Source organism: Acipenser ruthenus, chromosome 24, assembly GCF_902713425.1.
Source record: "Acipenser ruthenus chromosome 24, fAciRut3.2 maternal haplotype, whole genome shotgun sequence".
In the NCBI taxonomy this organism is placed as follows: Eukaryota; Metazoa; Chordata; class Actinopteri; order Acipenseriformes; family Acipenseridae; genus Acipenser; species Acipenser ruthenus.
Genome location: NC_081212.1, coordinates 4,310,669 through 4,334,994, shown reverse-complemented (window position 1 = coordinate 4,334,994; position 24,326 = coordinate 4,310,669). Strand labels below are relative to the sequence as shown.

At 38.8% G+C, this 24,326-nt stretch overlaps 2 protein-coding genes across 4 annotated transcripts in view; one reads left to right on the top strand and one right to left on the bottom strand.

Moving 5' to 3' along the window:
- The first annotated feature begins 2,313 nt into the window (after window positions 1–2,313).
- LOC117430715 (polypeptide N-acetylgalactosaminyltransferase 17-like) lies at window positions 2,314–18,317 on the top strand. The gene is made up of 12 exons (XM_058999142.1): window positions 2,314–2,340; window positions 2,551–2,836; window positions 3,358–3,541; window positions 4,858–5,024; window positions 5,475–5,655; window positions 5,943–6,140; window positions 9,331–9,448; window positions 14,479–14,664; window positions 15,143–15,280; window positions 15,666–15,761; window positions 17,156–17,323; window positions 17,441–18,317. The coding sequence occupies exons 1-12, from the start codon at window positions 2,314–2,316 to the stop codon at window positions 17,579–17,581; spliced, it is 1,890 nt and encodes a 629-aa protein (XP_058855125.1). The 3' UTR covers window positions 17,582–18,317.
- Window positions 18,318–19,645: 1,328 nt separating this feature from the next.
- The window catches only part of LOC131700523 (calcium-binding protein 8), a 41,066-nt gene continuing 36,385 nt past the window's right edge, over window positions 19,646–24,326 (bottom strand). For all 3 annotated transcript variants that reach the window (XM_058998284.1, XM_058998285.1, XM_058998283.1), the window contains exon 6: window positions 19,646–22,648. In XM_058998284.1, the coding sequence (XP_058854267.1) occupies window positions 22,521–22,648 (128 nt within the window). In that variant the 3' untranslated portion in view covers window positions 19,646–22,520. The remainder of the gene's footprint in view (window positions 22,649–24,326) is intronic.

The window sequence follows — 24,326 nt, the reverse complement described above, 5'->3', positions numbered from 1 at the left end:
TTTCATTTGAAGTATCCTCACGTTATTGTTTGTCAGCATATGCCACTGTGAGTTAAAGATTATCCATTACATCACACACAGACTGGCACATCTATGCATGCTTCATTATAAGGAGGGTTAACTGGAGGGATTGGAACTACAACCCTCTGTTACCAGGTGAGCTAAAGAAACATCTCCCTTCTGCCATGCTAGTACAATTTCAATATATTGGGCAGTGAGTACATTTCCTTCTCTATTACAGCACCCCATCACATCCCACATACACATAACAGAAAGGTATGAGGCTTACTTTTACACTGCAGAAGCTTTTATATGCAACAGCCATGTGACCATGTTATGAGTTGCATTCTGTCAAATGTTTTGCTAATTTCAAAATGTATGGTACACATTTAAAAACAACCAAAAATTGGACATTGATTTCCCATTTCACCACTCTGACCCTTGCGTTCTAAATATATTATAAACACACCTTCAAATACAGTATATGCAACAACCTGTCCCACTAGTACAGTGGCATCCCAAATACGATTACTATCAAGTAATAAAGTCTGCTATGTAGATTTCATTTAAACTGAAAATGTCCCTTTTCCTGAAGAACAGCTTAAAGCTTCTGCTTACCTTACAGTATGTGATGTCACCACAGCTCCTGAGCTTGATCTATTAAGGCAGATTGACATTATTCAGTTTGTTTGTTTTTTAAATTTACTCACAAAATACTTGATGTGCCTAGAGGCAACTCAAAATGAAACCCTCCCAGCAGTACTGTCAATGGTGTCAAATGTATATCTGGACTGGGATTTCAACTAAAAACCTTCAGGGTGCCAGGCAACATCACCTCAGCTTACTTCTTTCAATTAGAACTTTCTTCTTTCATTAAAACCATATTACCACAACTTGTTCTTTATTCTCAGCCAAATGCTAAACATATTCTCATTGCTAGCAGACATTATGAGTAAGCTGCAATACAATTGCATTGTGCAAAGTCATTTGAAAGGGTTGTCCTGGCTGAAGCCAACTTTGAAACTGTATATAAGTTTTTCTATATTATTATTATTATTATTATTATTATTATTTATTTCTTAGCAGACTCCCTTATCCAGGGCGACTTACAATCGCAAGCAAATACAAATACATTCAAGTGTTACAATACAAGTCATACAATAAGATATTGGTATTGGTCAAAGATTTGCCACAATCCTTGTACACCACTTACCTGTCTTACAATGACCTCTGTGACTTACTTTGCGAGGTATAGCATGTGAAGACAGGCGGACTGAGACAAACGGACATTTATAGCTCTGAACCATTTAGACGCAGGGATGGAAACAAGACTCCTATTGCACAGCAGCTTCACTCACTCCAGGACTTAATATGTGCTTTATTAGCCCCAGTGGATAGGCAACAAGAACAGGTGTATCTTACTCGTGGTAAAATCAGGAATACAGGTAGAGACAATTTATAATAAAAAAAAATAATAATAGAAACACAACTGTGAGCATAACTTAGGTATTTTTTAGCAGCATGTAATCAAAGAAACTACAAAATTATATCGCCGGAAGCCATTGTAGTACAGGAGTATTTCACGTTAGATTTCGAAATGTCACATTTTTCAATTTCTGTCAGTTTTTTTGTTAAGTATATGGAAAACTACAAAACGTTACCTAATTCAATATGTTAACGTTACATTATTCAGCAGGTTTCATTCGACTTTATGAAGCAAAATGAGTTAGGGTGGTGCAACACTTTTGCCAGAGTTGTAGTAACTACAGTAGTACAGGCTTTCACAGTGTATCCGACCATGAAGCCATTTCTAATTAATTAACCTTTGGTTAGCAGGTGAAAAGCTATCGGTTTGCACTTAAAATCGGAGAACTGGCCGATACGTATTATAAAGACAACTTCGGTTAGAAAAAAAATCGACAACCGTGTTATTAATAAACTCAATATTCGTTTTTTAACTCCGGTAACACTACTTGTATTACGATGTGGGATAATTTATAAAACCAAATTCACTTTAAAACACGCCAGTCTCGCCTCAAGTTACATGAACTTACCATAAAAGCCGATAAAAAATACGAAAAAATAAACAACTTACGAAAACACGTTCCTACATCAATCCTTCTCAAATAAAAACAATGTATTACTGTTATTATTATTTTCATGTGACCTCATTTGCCGTCGTTATTAGTTTTGATCTAGCCAAACGTGGGCCCTGTGCATGAAACGTTTACTGTAAAGTGTGTTGGCACCAATATAGTCGCGCATTAGTATACTGTCCTATTTGTGTTGCATTAACAAAAGGATGCCCAGATGATGCCACTTATTATCGTGCGGCTTAAAGTATGTAATTGTAACATAAGCTGCGGACTGAACCCTAAGTTCTTTCTTACTGCTGTGCCAAAACGAGCATCGTCTTTATATCCCAGTCTGCTACCAGACAACGTTGATTCTGTCTAAAGGAAACTCGGTGATACTTAGTTAAGTATACAGCAGGCGACACAAGTCAAACTAGTATCCTAGTGCATTAAGCCATACTGTTGGCCTCTGTAGTTTCACTCCAGCTGCTCTTTGGTTCAAAGCTTCAAACAACTTTTTGATGGCTGTCTTGTTGAGACGAGATGGAGAGGTTTGCTGGTGCTAAACCTAATGGTAGTGGCTGGGTTTATGATTTTTTGGACTAAATGCAAGTCAAGAAGCATAAAAAACATAGAGCAAGTGGAATTGGTGCAAACCAGAAATTATTCTAACTTTACAAGCCAGGGTTCAAGAGCCAGTCAAGAAACAGTACTGAAGAGGCTTTCCTTTCTAGAAGAGGTGGTCTACAGGCAACTCAATGGTAAGTGAGGGTCCTTTTTACTCTACACTGCCCTGTTCTATCTCAGCTCAATCCCCACCAATGTCAGGTATCCGTTTTTATTAACTGGGTAATGGTTCGTATTATGCATTTAGATGTTTACATAAATATGTTACAGCAAAAAGGAAATTATTAAAACACCCATGACCCCCACCCCCAGTGGATCACATGAAATATTAATTAAGAACTATGTGCCCGATTTCATACAGGCAATTTTCAACTACATATAACCTCAAATTGCCAATAACAACAACAAAAATACAGTGAGTTGATATGTTATTATTGGTATTTATTTTTATTTTTTTGCTTATTTATATTTTGATATGCCCTGTATGACAGCAAATTAATTCAATTTGGGTTTTTTTTACAGTCATCAAACAAGCTAGTTCCTGAGGTTGCAAACTTATAAAATGTCACACTCTTTTTAAAGCCTTGACTGTCAACTTTCTTCTTGTCTCAGTTTATCCACTGTCTACAGTAGCTCAGCCTAATCTTTCCATTAGGTCTTTCCAAGTCTCTGGGGCTGATCGAAGGGTATGAGGGGCGCGGTAAAGGAGGATTGGCTGCAACCCTGAGTCCCGATGAGCAGGTTAAAGCCAAAGAACTGGAAGAGAAGTATGGGTACAACGCTTATCTCAGCCAGAAGATTTCACTGGATAGATCCCTTCCAGACTTCCGTCCAAGCAAGTAGGTGATGAAGCCAGCAATCTGACTTGGGCCTCCCTTTGATGTGCTGTTTTATTAATGTTTGCCTTACAAGCAATGTTCCCTGCATATGCAACAGTATTAAATTAGGTAATTCTCTATTATAATATCCCTGTATGTGACATCATTTTTTTATTATTGTATATTTTCATTAGATGACAAATAGGGTTTTCTTTGTAATAAGATACTGTCAAATGTGTTTTTTGTTACAATTATGTTGCAATTGCAATTGTGGTCTTCCAAAGCTCCCTTAACGTAAGACAAGCCCATCACTATATGAGTAGTTTAGCAGATCTCTGCTAATTATATTTATCAGATGCTTTGAATATGAACAGGTGCTGTAATTAGATCACAAGATGCTGTTCTTCAAAGTGCTCAGATCTAAAGCGATTGGTAGGAAATGGGTCACCTACATAGCCTGAAGGAATGGGAATGCTGTGCACTAGATAAAGTGTGTCAGTTCAAATCTGCATCCTTGACTCTCATTAAGAGCGATTAGATTATGCTTTTTGAAACCTGACCCGTGAGCGCCTTCATATTTAACAGTTGTGTGTTAGATAGGTGTGCAGCTTGCACTTCACCTGAGGGTGTTTGCAGTATAGGGATGAGATGCACAGTTCTGTGTGAAACATCAATGTGTTGTGCAGGCTTGGATATAGAAGCAACTGCCAACTGAGCGCATACGATCAGCCCTCCCTTATATTGCTCACCTTGTGTGAATTGAACAGGGGGGTGCAGCTTTTTATCTAACAGAATACAAATGAACCGGTCATGTGAGGGACTACATAGTGTGCTAGATAGTTACTGTAGAATTTCTAATTTCTAATAACTAGGACATAGCAGTGCTTTAATGAAGCAAACAAATAATCTCTCTGTGATATGTTTCTATATACAGTTGCATAACAACGGTTCTAAAACTTGACGGGGATATTTCACTTATGACAGAATCAATAAGCGTTTAAGTGGTTTAGTTTCAATATATAAATATTATTATTATTATTATTTATTTCTTAGCAGACGCCCTTATCCAGGGCGACTTACAATTGTTACAAGATATCACATTATACATTATTTCACATTATACAGATATCACATTATTTTTACATACAATTACCCATTTATACAGTTGGGTTTTTACTGGAGCAATCTAGGTAAAGTACCTTGCTCAAGGGTACAACAGCAGTGTCCCCCACTGGGGATTGAACCCACAACCCTCTGGTCCAGAGTCCAGAGCCCTAACCACTACTCCACACTGCCGCCTTGCACTTGACCCTACCCGTTGTTGTCGTAATGCCCAGGTGCAAAGAGCTGACCTACCGCAAGGACCTCCCTCAGATCTCCCTGATCTTCATCTTTGTGAACGAAGCCCTGTGTGTGATTCTGCGCTCGGTGCACTCCGCAGTCAACCACACGCCAGCACACCTCCTGAAGGAGATCATTCTGGTGGATGATGACAGTGATGATGGTGAGAGAGCAGTCATGGTATTCTTGAAGTGCCTGTATGGAAACAACATAACTGATGTGCTAAAGAATGGAGGATAGGGAGATGCTCATTTTTAGTGTCATCTTTTTGTCCTAATACACAGTTAAATGAACAATTATTTCTTAGTTTAACTTCTTCTTTCTAACTTCTGATGTGAACATCATCCTTACATTAAATACATGTACCATTCTAGTTTGCATAAGCATTTACAGTAAATGCATGTAAATAAAAGCGTACTGGAGGTGTGTATTTATTTTATGATAGTTTATAATACTATAAATAAACCAATGCATGTTGTACAATAATCCCACATAAATAATTAGCCTATGATCTGCAGATTCCCAAAGCAGCTTTTCTGGTTTAGCAACAACAGGCTGCTATAAAGTCAGTCAGTCCTATGGCAAATCAGTCTGCATGTACTGTGTGTTCCAGACCAGCTGAAGGGACCTCTAGAGGAATACGTCAATAAGCGCTACCCCGGCCTGGTGAAAATTGTTCACAATAAGAAAAGGGAAGGGCTGATCCGGGCCCGAACTGAAGGGTGGAAGGCTGCCACTGGGGATGTCACAGGGTTTTTTGATGCCCATGAGAGCGAGATTAGGTGGGGCCAGCAGTTGAATTGTCACATGATTGAAATGGAATGAGGGAGTATGTTCAGTCCCAGCAGTTAGGATTCTCAGGAAAGCTAAAACCAGGCAAAGACGGATGTATTCAAAGGCCAGACTTGGTTTGTCTCATGTTTTTTTTTTTTATCAGATACATTCACATGGAGTGAAGAGAGGGAAGTTTTAACACATTTTCACGCTAAAAATCTAAAATCTTTAAACCTTGAGTTAAATTAAGAACAACTTGTGACTGCTTTCATGAATGTTTAAGTGCAATCCTCCATTTTCTTGATAGGGCTGAACCAGTTCTGTCGAGAATTAAAGAGAATCGAAAACGCATTATTCTTCCTTCCATCGATAACATCAAACAGGACACGTTCGAGCTGGTGCGGTATAAAGACGCTGGCCACGGCTACAACTGGGAGCTGTGGTGCATGTACATCAGCCCCCCCAAGGAGTGGTGGGACGCGGGGGATGTTTCTGCACCAATCAGGTTGGTTCAACAAGAACATGCTTCATCCAGAATATATCACATATTTAAATGACTATTTATTTTTCATATTGAATGTCCCTGAAAACACAACTTTGCAGTGTTTTTTCCATTTTCTTTATGCTCTTTCTGTCTGCAGTTTAGGCTTGGTCAAGCTTGAAAATGCTAAGAACTGCTCTGAGCCAAGAATTAGATCAAACTCCCCAAAGTCATAGTAGCATTAGGATTCGTGCAGTGTTTTGTCCATGTCTGTGTTGGCCTTGGGGTGGATTGGCTGTTTCTAAATAGCATTTTCTTCTAATGAAATGTGAGCGTGTATTATTATTATTATTATTAATATTATTGTTATTGTTATTTGTTTAGTTAGCAGACGCCTTTATCCAAGGCAACTTACAGAGACTAGAGTGTGTGAACTATGCATCAACTGCAGAGTCACTTACAACAATGTCTCACCGAAAGACGGAGCACAAGGAGGTTAAGTGATTTGCTCAAGGTCCCACAGTGAGCCAGTGAGTGAGCCAGGATTTGAACCGGGGACTTCCTGGTTACAAGCCCTTTTCTTTAACCTGCCTGTTGAATTGCAGAAGCTGTTTTGGGGGAAGGAATCTGGCTGCTGTAAAATTGCCAATTTTGTTACTTCTGTGTGTCACTTGTTGGTTTGACTTTCTTGGAAGTGTCTTGGCCTTGGCTTTGAATCCTTTTAGATCTTCATGTTGACTGAGTTCATTTGTCTGTCGTTATCCATGTAAACAAATCACATAAGAACTGGAAACCCTGCACTCAGGAATGAGACTCGAAAATGAAGCAGCTGATTAGAACCTTGCCTGACTTGTGCAAACAGTGGAGCATTCCAGCTGAACGAACTGATCTCTGACCGGCAATCTGCCAGTCAAAGAGGCCGTCAGCTTTAGCCTTGCAGTATTTCTGAAATCACCTAAAGTCTTGTGGTAGGATTTGAAGTTCCTGGAGCAGTTACATATTTAAGAAACAGCTTAGTGTGTCTCATGCCTACAATATTGGAAGCAGATTGCTTCTGACAGTTGTTCTTTTGTGTCACTTTACAAGCAGACACAGCAGGTATTGATTTTACAATAAAGCAGTGCTGGACAGTGACAGTTCAAGAGTGCGTAGCTATTCAGGTTAGCATTAGGTTTTCTAGAGCACCCCACTTCTGCATATCCTGCAGCAATGTGATTTCAATTGTTATTTCACAAACAGAAGGAAGGGACTTCTCACGCATGAAATCCAGTGCTTTAAATCAATCAAAGAGGATGAAATTAAAGTTTAAAATGATTTGCATGTAATGTTGGACTGAATCTATTTCCAGGTATTCTTAATTACAAGGAACAAATCCTTTACATACCGAAGTGCATTGTAGCAGTAACTAACGTTATTTATATTTAAAATAAGTACAAAAAAAATGTGTCTTCCACACCATAGCGTGCTATATATGAAAGCATCTATCTGCATTAGGTTTTCAACTAGAATAATCCATGCACCATAACAGGGGTAGCTTATACTTTACAATATTCCCAGAGGACACAAGCTAATGGCTTTTTTTTGGTAATTTCCCAGTTGACTTTCAACAGCAAGACAACTTCCCAATGATAAGTTTCCTATTGAAGAAATCAGAGGGCTGTTTGATGATTGGGAAATGTGCTGATATTAACATATGAGATTATAACTCAAAGCAAATAAGAGTGACCAGGGATAATATGTGGACTGTAAAGACACAAGATGTACAAAGGAAAGCAAAATGTCTTGCCATGTCTTATTCAGCAACAGAAGCATCCGATAGTTGGCACTGCAAATGGGTTTTAGTTTAGGAAGCCTTTTAAAGCAAAACCAAAAACGATGATGAAGCAGAACTGGTAATTCATAACAAGTTTGTAACACTGGTAGCAGTATTAAAAGGTGCATCCTGTTTAAAAGGTGGTTGAGCGAAGGACAGCGTAGAATACAATGTTGAAAATATGAGATGCTGCTTCAGCAAGGCCTGCTGTAAACAGAGGAAGCTGTGTGGATACATAATATAGCCCCTCAGAAAATATACTACTGCCCTGTGGTGAAGCGGTTCTACTCGCAATGCTGGTTTCACACAAGCAGTTATAGCAAACACCTATTTTCATTTAAAACTTGATATCTGGTACTATCTAGGTTAAAGTAAGCTCTCGGTTTAAAAATAATTTGGGACCATTTTAAAACGAATTGTGCAAGTGGGAGTCTCAGTTGTCTTTTGTTGATGATAACGATGCAGCACTCGTGCGCTGCTTGGAATTCACATGACTTGAAGACTTTTACAGTCCCTCTGTCACTTTTCACAGACTTTGACAAAATGAATGAAGAGGTTGTTTCGCTAAACATGCTTTTAAATTGTCCGCTGCCCTTCGCTGGAAAGTGCCGAGCCTGGCAGCATGTGATCTATGACCTTCACATGCCTCGGCTGGGTTCTTCTCACAGCCAGGCTTGTTCGACTTGCTTGTTACTTTGGAGCTCACCTTATACTTTATCAGTCATTTCATGTGTTTATCAAACTCACAACACATTGCCTATTGGGGGCGGGAGGTGGGTGCATATATGCTTCAGTAAATCCACAGCCACAGTTTCAATGCCTCATATCTCGTATCTCAGAAACCATTTGAAATGCAGTGTCCCGATGCACTGTGCCCAGGGAGAGATGCCTTGCCTTAGTTCACAATGTCTAGTTCTTCTTCCACTTCAGTAGTGCATGGTTCAGTAGTCTTTATTGGGAAGGCACAGTGCAGGTAAGTCTTATACACTACAGTGCTGACCTGTAGTAAAATACCCACCTTGGCATATAGTCCTTGGTCTCTCTTGAGCAGACTGTCAAATGGGTGTGTGGTAATAGACTGAGATAGACTGTGAAGATGAAAGCCTTGTGGCCATGAACCCAGGCCTCCAGAGGTGAACGTTTGCTACATTAACCCACTGTGCCACCTAGCAATCAGTTTATGTTCCAGTCCCATGCTAAATTTGGTAATGGGACTTTAGCAGGTTCAGTGAACTCATTTAGAATGTGGTTGGATTAAAGACCTGGACTGGATATTGAGGGCAGGAGTTGTGCAACAGCGATCTAAGCAATGGTTACTCCAGGAAACAGCAGACAGACACGCTGATGGGAATAATAACGTTCAGTTTACCTGCTGTCTCTGTGTTTGTGTTGTTTGTGTAGGACTCCAGCGATGATCGGTTGCTCCTTTGTCGTGAACAGGAAGTTCTTTGGAGAGATCGGTTTACTCGATCCTGGAATGGATGTATATGGTGGAGAGAACATAGAGCTTGGAATCAAGGTTGGTCCCAGTTGTCTCTAATAACTCTTGATGGATCTGCTAAGAATATATTAATCATTTTAATTGAACTATCACTTGGACAGGCTGTGACATGCTAATAGACATGCCTTGCTTTAACCAAGTCACTCCTTCAGTGTTGCATAATTGTTATCATGTTGTTTGTTTCAAACTCACCACTTCACCCCAGAAGCACGAACTCAGAAACACAATTAGACTGAAAAGTCATCACATCATGGGCTCTATTCACAAAGCTGTAATCATTAGTTATTTCAAGAATGCTTTTATGAATAAAACAATGTTTTATATTACATTAATTACAATGTTCTAGTCAGGTATTTAAGAAGCAGACGGTGTATTTTGGTAAATATCAAACACATTTGTTTTTGTCATCAAAACATCAGAAACATGTATTTTCTAAATTACTTTTTTAAAGTTTTCAGCTCAGAGGAAATGAAGTGGCTTTAAACAGTAGTCTTTACACAGTGTAAGGTTCGATTTCTACTTAAAAATAATAAGTCGGTCTCCTTCAGGTAACTTCAATCAAAAGAGTTTTATTCAGGAACAAAGCAAATCAAATAAGATACATCAGTAATCTAACAACACAGACCTCAGGTAATGGTGTTCTGAGCCCTGATACAATCGTTACAGACATTAATATACTGGGCAGGTTACAGGTAAACAATGCGCGCATCAATGCAGCTTGTTACAGACGCTTCCATCCAAGCTCCTCTGGATTGAACTGTCGGCCCAAATGTAGATTAGAGTAAACGTTTCTTCATCCCTGCTGTCATCTGGCTCATGGTGTGTCTCAAGCAACAAAAATATGGCTAAACAGAATGAACAAAAATGTTCCTTGCGGAAGTGAAACCTTCACGCAGGCGTGGCTGTTTGTTATTCCATCTGCCGTCATGCATTTTGTCTTGCTCAATCTGGGTCAAAGCGTGTTGACTCACATCTTGAGGTTGGTCGCTGGGACCTGGGGGTGACCCAGGTCGTGGTTTCACACTACGCAGGTAGCCAGAACCCAGACCCGGAGCCGGGTAGGAGTGCCAGTGTGAAAGGGGCTGTAGATGCAATGGGCAGATGTACAAATAGTTTTTTTTTTCATTTTAATATAAGAAAGTGATACAATTAAAATACAAAGTATAAATATGCACTTACCGTACTCAACCGTGGAAGAGCAGCAGAATTCAGGTAATCCAGTACTGACATGCAATGGCGCCAACGTATATTCAGCGCTTAAAACTCTACCACCATTATTGCCAGAAACAGGCAGTTCAGTTCTTTTACTGATTTTTTTTTTCCTTTCTTACATCTGGGTCTCCAGTAGGAAGATTTTCGCTATTTTTCATGGCTTCAGCCAAACTTATCTGCTTCCGTTTGCTCATTACTACCACTAAATAAACCGTTCAATCCTATAAGCTTAAAATGTCTGTTTTGGGTCAACCGATTGCACAAAGTTATATGCGACTCCACACTTATGAACAGAATTTTGCAAACCAATGGTACGCACAGTGAGTAACGTGCGTATGGCTGCAGCCTCCAATGATTGGGTCTGAATGGTAGTCTTGCCACCTTGCAATGATAGTATTATCACTTTCTGTTCAGGGGTGTTACAATACATTTTTTGTGTGACGCACAGCAGTAGAAATAAGAAGCTGATAATACAATCCGGGTTACAGCATTTGTATAAAAAAAAAAGAAAATATGCAAATACAGAGACTCTCTTGCCTGGAGCACAAGCAGTCGGGGAGTATTAATGGTCTCTGGAGAACTCAAGATGAAATCCACAGTGTGCCACCAAATGCGAAATGGCAGTTTGGATTTATGCCAGCCAGCCTTGAGTGTGGATTTGTAGATTTGCCCACTTTGTCCCTCACTCTTTGGATTAAATATTTTGAAAAAAAGATTTGACAGCCGAAGGTGAAAACAAAATTTTAAATGTATGAAAAGTAGCTGAGGAACTTATGAGGGGGTGGTTTTTCTTCTTCAAAACAATAATCAAACCGAGAATATTTACTAAGGAAAAATGTGTGTTGTTGTACTGTCTTCACAGAAAACAAACTGGAAACCTCAACAGTTTGTTTCTTGAAGGACAGTGACAGAATTAAAGTAAGGATAGGTTGTAGAAAACATTTAAAGCTGCAGTCGGGGAAGTTCTAATGTCATCATATTGCAATGATCTGCTATTAAACACGCTCAAAGAAAAGACGACATTTGTATTTTTACCAATACAGTGACTTTCAAATACCATACTATGACATCACCGACCCAGGTGTTCCATGAGGTGATGCCAAACACTCAAATCCAGACGGTTTGAACGTTTGTCAGGGTTTTTTTTTAATTTTACAACCCTTTTTCAAATATTTTGACAGAAACTTCTTTTAAATTAAATATTGACACTAGAAGAATTTTATAATCCCTGAAACAAATCTGATGATAAATCGTATTTTGCATATTTTTAAAATGCATTTCAAATGGAAGTCTCTGGCTGGCTCAGGGATTGCAATGTAAAGTTTCCATACAGCAGCAAAGTGATATTATTTTGGTTCATCTGTGTTGGAAAACATGGAACAAGTATTGAATAGCAGTTTGCTACGCATGAGGAATGACGGCTGTATTCATGTTATTTTTCTGAAAAGTGATTTAACATTGGATAGAAAAAACTGTTAGTTCCAAAAATGCAAGCACTGCTGTGATAGATGAAAGCTGCAATATGGTAGAGAAGTTAAGATTATTTTGTGTCAAAGCAAATGGCTGGCCAGCAGCACACGGCTGTACAAACAAGTCCTTTGATCTCCAGCCCTGACATGAAAGAAGTTTGCCCTTCGGGAGTCCACTGGGGTATAAAACTAGTTAAACAGGTTTTTGCTTAGAAAATACAGCTGGTTTATGACGGGGTCATAAAGCTAGTTTTCAAGGGGACCGAAGGAGCCAGGCTCTAAGACTTCAGAGAGATCCAAAGAGATAGTGCCACTGGGATCAAAGTGTCTTAGGCAAATCGGAGAGATAGGAACAAGGAAGATGACAAAAACCAGATGTATGGACCTTTGTGGCACCAGGGTCTGAAGACTGCACTGAGTTCAGAGATCTTCACACTAGATTACACACACACACACACACACACACACACACACACACTCACACTGAATGAAATATATGGTAATAGGATAATGAGTTGTACCTTTTCTATTGGTTAAGTGTCAGAGAAAGAGGAGGAGAGAGACACCTATGCAGAAGGGTATTTAATGTCATGCAACAATTGTAAGAACGAGTATTCTGTTTGTCCTGTACCTGGGACCAGACTCCCTGCATATTTCAATAAACCTAACAACTGACTGAAGAAAAGGACTCTGTGCAGTTTCTTGAATCTACTTACTCGCCATCCTTTTTTTTAAGTTACATCAATCTGGTTCTCATGGGGGGGCTTTGTTGTACTATTGTCAAATTTTTTTGGTAACCTGGTTTCTTCAAATATATTAAGCAAAGCACTGGTTCAGGAAAGGAACTCAACCTTCAATCAAATCACATAAACATCAAGCATATTTTAGGCACTTCCAATACCAGAACAAATAGTCAGTCGAATAGCTAGTATCTTATTTGTCTTTCGATAAACAATACGTCCAGTGATCGACAAGGAAAGGATGTATATCTTGCCTCAATCCATTCCGTTTCTGCTGTGCGTCACAGTTCGCCTCCAACTGCTTTTTGGCTTTGTCTAACAAGGAGGGCAGCTATCCTACCCCCCTGCCTCTGGTAACCTCTCCACTTCTCTGCAAGCTCATTTGTTGGCAGGGGTACCTCAAAAGGCAAGGCCTTAGTGTAGTGTAAAAATATGTATACTGTAGTATGATGTTTGCAATCATTTTTGCAATATGATATTGGGCTGGATTTTTCCTGTTGGTTTGTGCTAGTGGGCCATGCAATATGCAATATTAAAAATGCAACATGCAATATTAAAATAACAGCAATTGAATCGTAAAATAAAAAATGCAGAAAGTGAGATTGAGATTTTGACCCTGCTAAATTAAATAAGTCATGCCGTAATATAAACTTTCAACTCTTTTGGTTTTATTGTAGTATGCAGGTCAGGCCATACGATTTGAAAGGACACAATATGACAGGATTTCTCAAGAGCAAGGATTTCGCAATAGAGAAAAACGAACCACCCAGAATGATTGTAAAACACTTTGTTTACTGCTTATTTTTAATAAATCATTACAGCTTCCATTAACACAGGAAACTGATGCCTGATTTTTTTTTAATGCCTTTTCTTTTTTAATATTTCCATGTTCAACTCTCCACATGATGAGCTCCAGTTGCCTGTGAAGCGATAATTACAGTTTCACTTATAAGGTCAAACTTCAAGGTTTTCCTTCAATGGACAGTGCAGTAAGATCAATAAATCCAGCAGCAGGATGACACGCTCTTGAAAGCTGCACAGCTTGCATTGTGACCATGGGAGACATGCAGCACGATTTCTTTATTGGCAGTGACTCAAGAGTGCATAGATATAATTAGTTAGACCTGCTGGGCTAATAGAAACTGCACAGGGAGTTGGGGGACGAGGGGGAGAATAACAACTAATGATTAAATAGTGTTTAACAAAAATTTTAAAAACACAGCAACAAAAGGCTGGCTCAATACCAGACCGGCTTCCCGTTGTACTGCTGCAGCACCTATATCGTCATATATCACATGATTTCATTGACTGCGTCTAACCCTCTCTCTTTGTCCTATAATTGCCTTTGTGACGCCCTTTCATTACACTCATTTTTGTCAGAAACATTAACGCTGTCAACGCCAGTGATCTGGTCCCGGCAAGGCAAAAATGAAACTGTAGTATGTAAATTGCTGAGTGAGGAAGGATTAATCTTGCTGCAAGAACAACCCATGATGCAGTAATGCTGCCATTTCAGCACGTCACTGATAAGCGTTTGTCTATCATAGATGGAAGAAATGTCGAGACTTACAGAGGGCGTTTTACCGCACCAGTCGCATGTTTTCATTTTGCTCCCTTATCTTTCCAGGTCTGGCTGTGTGGCGGAAGCATGGAGGTGCTGCCTTGCTCCCGGGTTGCTCACACTGAGCGGAGGAAGAAGCCTTACCACAACAACATCGGGTACTTTGCACGGAGGAACTCGCTGCGAGTCGCAGAGGTCTGGATGGATGACTACAAATCTCATGTTTACATGGCATGGAACATTCCAATGGAGGCAAGGCCCTTTAAATGGATAAGCCAATTGTAAATTATTTATCACATGCAATCCCTGGTTACCTGCAATTGAATTGGACTGGTCTGTAAGGATATTGTCAGCAATATCCAGGTGCACCATTAATAACAGTCCCTGTCTGACAATCAAAAGGACCTCTACGTTGTGAAGTGTGAATACCACACATGCATATTAAAGGTTAGTGTGATTTACCTCAGTAGGTGTGCCTTCCATGTTAGCTTTTAGAGGGGACCAATATTCATGTTGCACCTGGACAAGATAGAATGGAAGGTAAGAAGGAACGAAAGCAGTAGAGTGGCTACTGATTAATACTGTATGTATTTATAGGTATGGCCTTTTCATTGTGTAAGGATATTTTAGTATGATGCACATATGTCCATACCTTACAGGTGTGTTCTGTATTCCACTTTCATTTGCCCCAGTCGTAATGGATTTTATAATCCTGTTCTTTCTGTTTCAGGACCATGGCATAGACATTGGTGATATCTCACAGAGAGTAGCTCTAAGAAAAAGCATGAACTGTAAAAGTTTCCAGTGGTACCTGGACAACGTGTACCCAGAGATGAGAACCTACAACAACACCCTCTTCTATGGGGAAGTAAGTAACGCTGTGTTCAGCATGTACTGTAGTCCAGCTGCTTAAATACACCTCCCAAACCACTTCATCTTGGATCATTGTCATTTCAGTCTATTCAGCCTGTCCAAATATTGCCATACTTTTTTCTAATGGATTCGTTTCAATGAGTGGGTGCAGTCTGCTCCGTGCTTTTCACAGCTGTAATTATTGCCTTCCCCATGTTCATCCTATACATGAATTCTAGTTCAACAGCAAAATGCGGCATTATACAGCATAGTCAGTTACACACCGTAGGTCAGGCTGACCTTATGATACAGCACATCTGTTTAGTGTAACTTTTCATGCACATTATTATTTTAATGTATATATATTTTGTGCAAGTCTATAATGAGTATTTTTTTTTCAGCTGCACAATAATAAAGCCAGCAACCTGTGCATTGATCAGGGAGAGAAAGAGAACCACACAGCTATTCTCTACCCTTGTCACGGAGAGACTCCGCAGGTAAGCACACTCCCAGCTGGATCTTAGGGGGCTTGGAAAATAACAATGAACCCCATATTTCCACTCATATAAGACCTGAAATAAGGTCACTTTGCCTAATAAGGTCCTTGCCACAATCTTTTTAGATAGATGGTAATTCTTAAATGACTGTACTAGACACATTTAGGCATGTGTGCTAGCATTCTGCAAGAAGGTTTTAGGTTTGGCAAAACGATCAATAACTTTACTCTCCATCCACGATTCACATTCTTTTGTTTTTTGCATTTACATTTTTTAATACCACTTTCATGTTCAACATCTAAAGCATCATCCTTTATACTATCTTCACTTCAACTCCAGACACAGTCTGTGTGAGTGGGATTTCGCGAGTTCGAGTCCAGGCTATTCCTTTGCCGACCGAGGATGGGAGCTCCCAGGGGGTGGCGCTCAATTGGCCGAGCGCCGCCCGGGTGGAGGGAGGGCTAGGTCAGCCAGGGTGTCCTCGGCTCACCGCGCACCAGCAACCCCTGTAGTCTGGCCGGGCACCTGCGGGCTTGCCTGTAAGCTGCCCAGAGCTGCGTTGTCCTCCAACGCTGTAGCTCTTGGGTGGCTGCATAGTGAGTCCGCAGTGTGAAAAAAAGCAGTCGGCTGACGGCACACGCTTCGAAGGACAGCATGTGTTCGTCTTCGCCCTCCTGAGTCAGCGCAGGGGTGAAAAATAATAAAAAATAATTGGCAAAGACTAAATTTATAATAAATAAAAAAAACTACAAAGAAAAGCTACTACAGTTTCTTCAGTAGTCAGTTAAATCTCGGATTTGTCTTTTTAATCACACAGCTTGCAGCATCTCTCGGCTTGTTATGAAGACAATTATTACAAATGCTTCTCTGCAATAATACAATAGGCATCATTTCATCACAGTATGGCCCCCACCTGGCTCCCATTCGTCAAAACGAAGGAGGATTTACAAAATGATGCATTTTAATTGTTTTAAATAGCATGCACTAAAACTAAAGGGCAATTAAAAAATGGAGCAGAGCAATACTGGTTCAGAAACACATTAAAAGACTTGCATTCTGTACTAATCTCCCCTCTCATCTAAAAGATGCAAAACCAAGCTCACATCGCCTTTATCTCTGGACCACCTTGGGGTGCGTGTATGGCAGGACCTGGGAAAACACATCTAGCACATCAGCCCTTTCAGACCCTAGCTGAATTATACTTGTAAGGTTTGAAAACTTAGCAAACCACACTGCAGGAATCCGTAGAATAATAGCTTATTTTAAACAGCACCTGTTTTAGAGCTTTTTTTAACCTGAAAATAATCTTACATGCCTACATATCCACCATACAGAGTTTGTCTTTCACTTTGAAGTATTGCTGTATTAACTGCACAGGGTTTTGTCTATTTCAGCTTGCAAGATACACAAAGGAAGGATTCCTGTACCTGGGCTCATTAGGAAGTACAAAACTGCTTGAAGATACACGATGCCTTGTCGATGATAAGGACAGCAGTTTCCCACAGCATCTGAATTGTGAGGAGCTCACCAACGTCCGCCAGAAGTCCTGGCATTTTTTCCAGGTGAGTGACAGTTGCCATCTCAAAAGGTCAACAAGTGAGGTTAAGAGCAACCTTATAAAGTAAACAATTAAAAAGTGATTGACTGCAAAGCTAATAGGATATTCTTGTTTTTTTCAGAACGATTCGATTGTTAATGTGGACACTGGGCGATGTTTGGAGGTAATTCCCTCGAATGGCAAATTTGGTTTTGAGCTTCTTCTGCAGAGCTGCACAGGTCAAAAGTGGAACATTAAACACAGCATCAAACAAGGGCAATAGTTTCTCGACAACATCGGTATCCCATGTTAACTTGATGTTATTTTGGTAATATGCAGGGTTGGAGTCAATTCCTGTCTTTCAATTCCAATTCCAATTCTTTTTTTAAAATCAATTCCCAATTACAATTCCCATTCCATTTTAATTGATCCCAACACATCATTGATCAAAATTGCAATTAGCAGCATTCTGTTAAAATTGGCTTTTCACAGTGGCTACAAATTACTTAAATTGAATTCACTGTTAGTCAATTAAATTGGCTTCAAATGAAAGCAGTTGAACAATGACAACAATGAAAATATCAATTTGAATTCCTTCAAAAGAATCAGGGAATTGATTTAAAAAACAGGAACTGACCCCCTGGTAATATGTGTGAGCAAAGGGACATCAGTTTTTGGTTTATTTTTTCTTGTAATTGGGAGAATTTAAGAGTAATATTTATGCAAAGTATAAAATGCAGAATCAGGAAGTGGGCATTTTATATGTAGGGATACTTTATATGTTGTGTCTGTGGACTGAGATGTGAAGGCAATTGCACTTTGATTAATATGTGACTTGAAAAATGGCAACAAAATGTCCCCTTTATACTTGAAGCTAACAATTCCACCCTTAGATGATATGATAGTTATGTGTGTTGTTTTTTTTGTAAGCCAGAAAACAGGATTGTGCCGTTTGATCTCCTGGTTGCAGTTATGCTTCAGATCTGACATGGGCTCGGGGGGGATACTTGTCAAAAATACATCGCTTGTACTACCAAATTGTTGGGTTTTATTTTGCTTATGGGTTTTTCTGTGTCCTACATTCCACTAAATGGTGTCACGCTAACAGCATAGCATTAACATTCTGTTTCCGCGATTTACTTGTGAGGTATAGTGTGTGAAGACAGGCAGACAAGCTGACATTTATACATCTGAACAATTAAGATGCAGGGATGGAAACAAGACTCCTATTGCATAGCAGTTTCACCCATTCCTAGTCTTAATATATGCTTTATTAGGCAACAAGCTCAGATGTGTCTTATTAAACTCATGGTAAAACCAGGAATGGATCAAACTGTAATGCACTGGGGGTCTTATTTCTATCCCTGAGATGTATTTTTTTAACTCTACATAAATTCAAGCTACACTTATGCAAGGTTTTCCGTGGTTTTCAAAACAATACACAATGTATTCACGGTCAAAACATGTAGTGGTGCAAAAGTAAGAAATTCCAAACCATACAAAAATGATAGCTCACTGACACGCATTACTAAAAAAACATTACTCTTTATTGCATAAATGCTGGCAATTTCTTTTTTATACAGAGTGTAATATTTACAATTTGGTAAGATACATTTTTATCTACCATATACTCTATTTGAGAATTATATTTTCAGCTGTTACCTACATATTTAATAAACTGCATGCCAAATAATATATATATATATATATATATATATATATATATATATATAATCTATGTATGAATGTATATATCTATGTATGTATATATATATATATATATATATATATATATATATATATATATATATATATATATATATATATATATATATAGATAGATATTGACTATGTACATATGTTTATACATTAGTTTCTCATTTAACCACCATGCTGCTGAAGTTTTTAGTCAGACTGCTTAGTTTTCTGTTAACCTGTTCCCTTTGAGAAAGCAGGGGTGAATACCGATTGGACAAGTTTATACAGTTTTAACGACATTTTCAGCAGTCCTAGTAATTGCTGACATTACAACTCAAAAGCAGCATCGAGACGTCTGCTTTCAGCTGAATTTGTAAGCCCTGCTTAGCCGAGGTCATACTTTACTGTACACACTGGTATTTTGACACATGAAAACAGTAACTCTGGTGCCTATTGTACATGCCATACACATTATTTAACACTCCATACTTCTCAGCATTACACTTAGGAAGAAAAGATGAATAAATCATTGCTATATGATAGGGGTTTAATAGAAAGGCAAACTGAGATGCATGTCTTGAGTGGGGAAGCAGTTACATGTGGCATGAGTATTTCTTACTTTTCCTTAAAAAACAAACAAACAAACAAACAAAAAAAAAAAAGATTTATTACAACACATACTGTACGTCTTTAAAAGTTCCTGTACGTGGTTAGAGTTTCACACACAGATTCTACAGTCACTCAAAGTAATGAAAGCTCACAGTTCAGTATTTTACAGTACATTACGTTATGCAAACCATTGCAATGAAATAAATAACAAATATTTGAATGTCCCTTTTAAATAATTTGACCAACCCCCCCTAATTTTTTTATTTTGTTTAAAACCTTAAAATTCAGAAAATAGTGAATCTGCATGGGAATTAAAATGCTTGAATTGCTATTTCCATGATGACCAATAGATGGCATGCTTGCATAATGAGAACTTTTGCAATGTCAGTTGCATTTTATTCAATAAAAATCATAAATTAAAGGGGTACCCTCCAAAAACGATTTGCCATTGCTTATTTACCTGGTAGTAGAACTATTATTACTATTACAAGGGGATTATTAGTGAATATATACAAACTCTTTTGTGAATTTAACACATATCTGTCCAGCTTGACGCTTGAGCTACATGGGGATGTGATGCACAGATGCTTGTCTCTCACACCAGGCATCAAGTCTAGTAATGTAACACACACACAGACTACCAGTCTCATTTCAGCAGGAAGCATTAAGAGCTCGCAGTATTCAGCATCATGCACACACATAACCATCAGATACACTTGATACACATCATACAATATCAGGTATATACAGTATTCCAAAAATTGCATGCATTAAACATAAGCAGTCTGCAGAAAACTGAAGGTGGTTAGAATGTGTACATTGCCAGGTAGGTTTCTTACAGGAGTTCAGAAGTACCCTCTGTAACGCTGAAGTTAGACCCCAGAATACATGCGACGCTGCGCAGCCCAGTAAACGCAGCATTGACAGGACCACGCAGTCGTCCAGACAAGGATTGTTTTATCTAGTGATTTTACTCTTGCTGGATTCAGTCTTTCTCCAACACCCCCATCTGGTGGTTGTCTAGGGGAGTGCACCTTCTTTGTATTTTAAATAGGACTGCTTTACCTTAGTCAAATACTGTACAGTTAACCATTTCACCTCCCTAACCATAAATATATACAGTACGCTAGTATTCCACTACGCTCACATAAAATAAAAAGGCAGGTTTAGTAAGTACATCTTACGCTAGTTCCTTTACAGTCTGCAACGTTAGGCATCAGTATGACCTGTTTTGTGCTAGATCAAGTCATTTTGAAAGAAAGAGTACTAAAACTTAGAAGAATAATTAAATGAGGGCTCAGCTAAAATTCTGTTATGAATGCCGTGCAGTAACAGACTGAATAATCCACTCCCTATAATCTTTCATGCATCTACCAATTAGCAAGTATAGCTGTTTTAATATATCTATTTTTTAATTGAGATACATTATGAACTCCTCTGACCACACCAGGGTTTCAAATAAACAGGCTTTGCAAGTTGCAGCTGCAATTCTCTTTCAGTAAAACACCAGTGCAATATTAGTCTGCAGTCACTAGATGGACTGGGTGTGCTATGTGAAAGTCCTAATAGAATAAAACAATAATCTGTTTGGATATTATAAAAAGCGAAACAGACTACAATTCTTTTCTTTTTTTTTTTTAAATAGATACTGTTGTACTTGGGTGGAACATGTAACGGGATTGAGTCAAAGCTACACTACTAGATCAAGATGGTTACAGAGAGAAGCACTGCAGATCTATATTCAAACCTATAGCTATGGCCAATGGCGAATGAAATGTGCTGAATAATGTTACGTTAACATATTGAATTACATACCGCTTTGTAGTTTTCCGTATACTTCATGAAAAACTGACAAATTTTAAAATGTGACATTTCAAAATCTAACATGAAATACTGTACAACAATAATGGATTCCGGTAGACTTTTGCAATATCATTTTGTAGTTTTTTGATTTACATGATGTTAAATAAAATACCTAAAGTATGTTCATATAGTTTTTTATTATTATTAATATATCTCAATCCTAAAATTCTAGGTGATGCACTTTTGGCCATAGCTTTAGCTCGCTGTTAAACCTGCAGAGTGCTGAGCGTGTTTAAATTCCTTTTGGATTGCAGGGGCTCTTGAAGAGGAAGATGCCAGTTTTTAGATACTGGAGGGGGTGACTGGTTTTAGAAGAACAAAACCCCTGGCAGCAATGTTTACTAAATATAAAACGCATACACTACTTTATGCATAAAACATGGGGAGCAAAGTAACAGTAGTCTGTTCAGCTGAATTAAATGCGTTTCCCCAAACAATGAATTAGCAAGTTTATTTAATGAAGATCTAAATCATTTTGAATCTTCTGCAGAATCTTAATTTGTTGATTAAAACCCTCAAAGACCTGCATTCCACCCAGATGAGGAGAGGCTAATTAGGATACATGCTACAGTTGATGTCATTAAGCAACTGGTATAAAATGCATTGTATTTTTTTTTCTGTCCAAGTTACTCAAATATGGCCCGAAGCCTTATCTCGAATTGGAAACTAAAGTTGATCAGAGTGGTAGAAATCCATTTCTCAGACAGAACATTACTCCAGTGTTTCTGAAAGGACCCCGCGAGCTAATGTATATGAAACACCAAAGGCCATTACAACTGGCAACCAAGGAAACTTTTCATTTAAATGGCACCATTTACTGTGACTGTTTGGGGTGACAGTTCAGAACTCCTGTATTTATATTGCGTTAGGAAAAAAAAAATACCATGAAAGCATTGAAACAGCCCTTTTTAAAGTCCCTGCCACAAAGATGTAGGTGAATGTCAAGACAAAGCATGCTGCTGGCTTCAGTCTCCTTGTGGAATAGTGTTCACTTTACATTGGTTTTGTTTGTCGTCCAGTAGCAAAAATCTATTAGTGCTCTGGATGAAAGGCTATTCCATGCCTTTTCGCAGCATCTGATTGGCTGCAATGAGCATGACGCTTATAATGAAGGCCATTGCAAATGCACAGATGAGGCTCTTCCGGACACACGTCTGGCGGTTCTTCTTTTGGGAATGCACTGAAAAAAAACAAAAATACACAGATAATTCAAATAGAAACTCCGACAGATTGTACACGATTTTTAGATCCCAATACCAAACATACATACTGTTACTGATTTATAAATGGAAAAACTCCATTTCAAAAACTCCATTTCAATGAATGCAGGGGATTAAAAGTAAGCACATTTGCAAAAACTACACTGTAGCAAACAGAGATCTCTAAATCTCTGCTCGCATACAAATGTATATATTTAATTTCATGTTGAATTTTGTTTTACGTGTGTATTGCGATTATCTGTTGTTGTTTATGGGGAAGCATATTAGCGTAGCGCTGTTTGACTCCTCAGTCTTGATGAGTTTTCAGATGCATTTGTTCCTGGAGTAGTTTTCAACCCCTTCTATTCCTTGAGTAAAAGCTTTGGTCCATTGATCAGGGGTTTCACTTATGTACACAACACAATCCAGATGTTCCCAGGAAAACCTTTTAGCAGCCCAGCAGACAGACAGTCAGTCTAAACACAAGGAACCTGTTTCACTATTTCAAGGTTATTCCAACAGGAAAGTCGATGTTAAAACAGCGACTTATAACAAAAGGTAGTAGGAATCCACCCTCATTGAGGCAACTGCCCTCAGCAGCAATCGGTTTAATGTACAGAAGGAATTGGATACGAGCGAGCCAGTCTGTTGTCCTGCCAGGCCAGGAGTACCAATCCCAGCCAAGTTTGGGGTTAAGGAGCTTATGTGACTGCGGATCTCGGAAACAGGCCAAATAAACTAGAAAATAAAGGACAGGAAGCAATGTCTGATGCCAAAGTCCTGGATCTGCCCTATGCTGGCAGGGATTCATGCAGTGCATATCATTCATAAGGAGCTACAGTTCTGGGAATGCCAAGCATCAGACAATGACCAGGATAACATTTTCATCAAGTTGACGCTGTCCTTATTGGCATAACTAGTCAACTCAAAAGTAATCAGTAGCCCTATAAGCTTAAGATCTTGTATATGGCAGGTGTCAGATTTTTTTTATTTTTCATGGTCTCCGGTTAGCATAAGCCTCAGGCATTTTGATGACTAAACAAATTGCCTTGTGAACAGACAATTCAATAGCAGTCCACAGCCAATGCAGCCCACAAAAATATATAAAAAATATGTTAAACAAAACTACGCTTTTGTCTTTGTATTGTATGTATTCACATTTAAATAATACAAATACATATTTTTTTGAAAGAAAAAAAGCTCTTATTTCAGTGGTTTGAAGAACAGTAAAACAGTAACTTTCCAGCACCTGGCAAATCTGTGCATTTCAAATATAAAAATAATTCTATTGGACTACACTTGTTTTTGATTTGTGGCTGGGGACCGGGAAGACTGACAGAGCTATGATTGCATTACAAAAGAAAGCCAGTATTGGCTGCTGTGTGTGTGTGTGTTTTAAACAGTTATCTGGCTGGAAAATGTAGTTCAAACCAAAATAGAAAGCAAGTTATTGGAATACTGTGCAGAGAACTGTGAAGTTACAAACTAGTTTGATTCCACAATATTGTTTTTCATCTTGCTGGGCCTGTGGCGTAGTATATAATTCAGTAATGCTACGCTGCCCCCAGCATGCAACAGTGAATTTGCCGCCAGCTTATAAAAAGAGGAGAGTTCAAGATGACTCTTTTAAAAATGTGTGTGTGTTTTTTTTATGTTGTG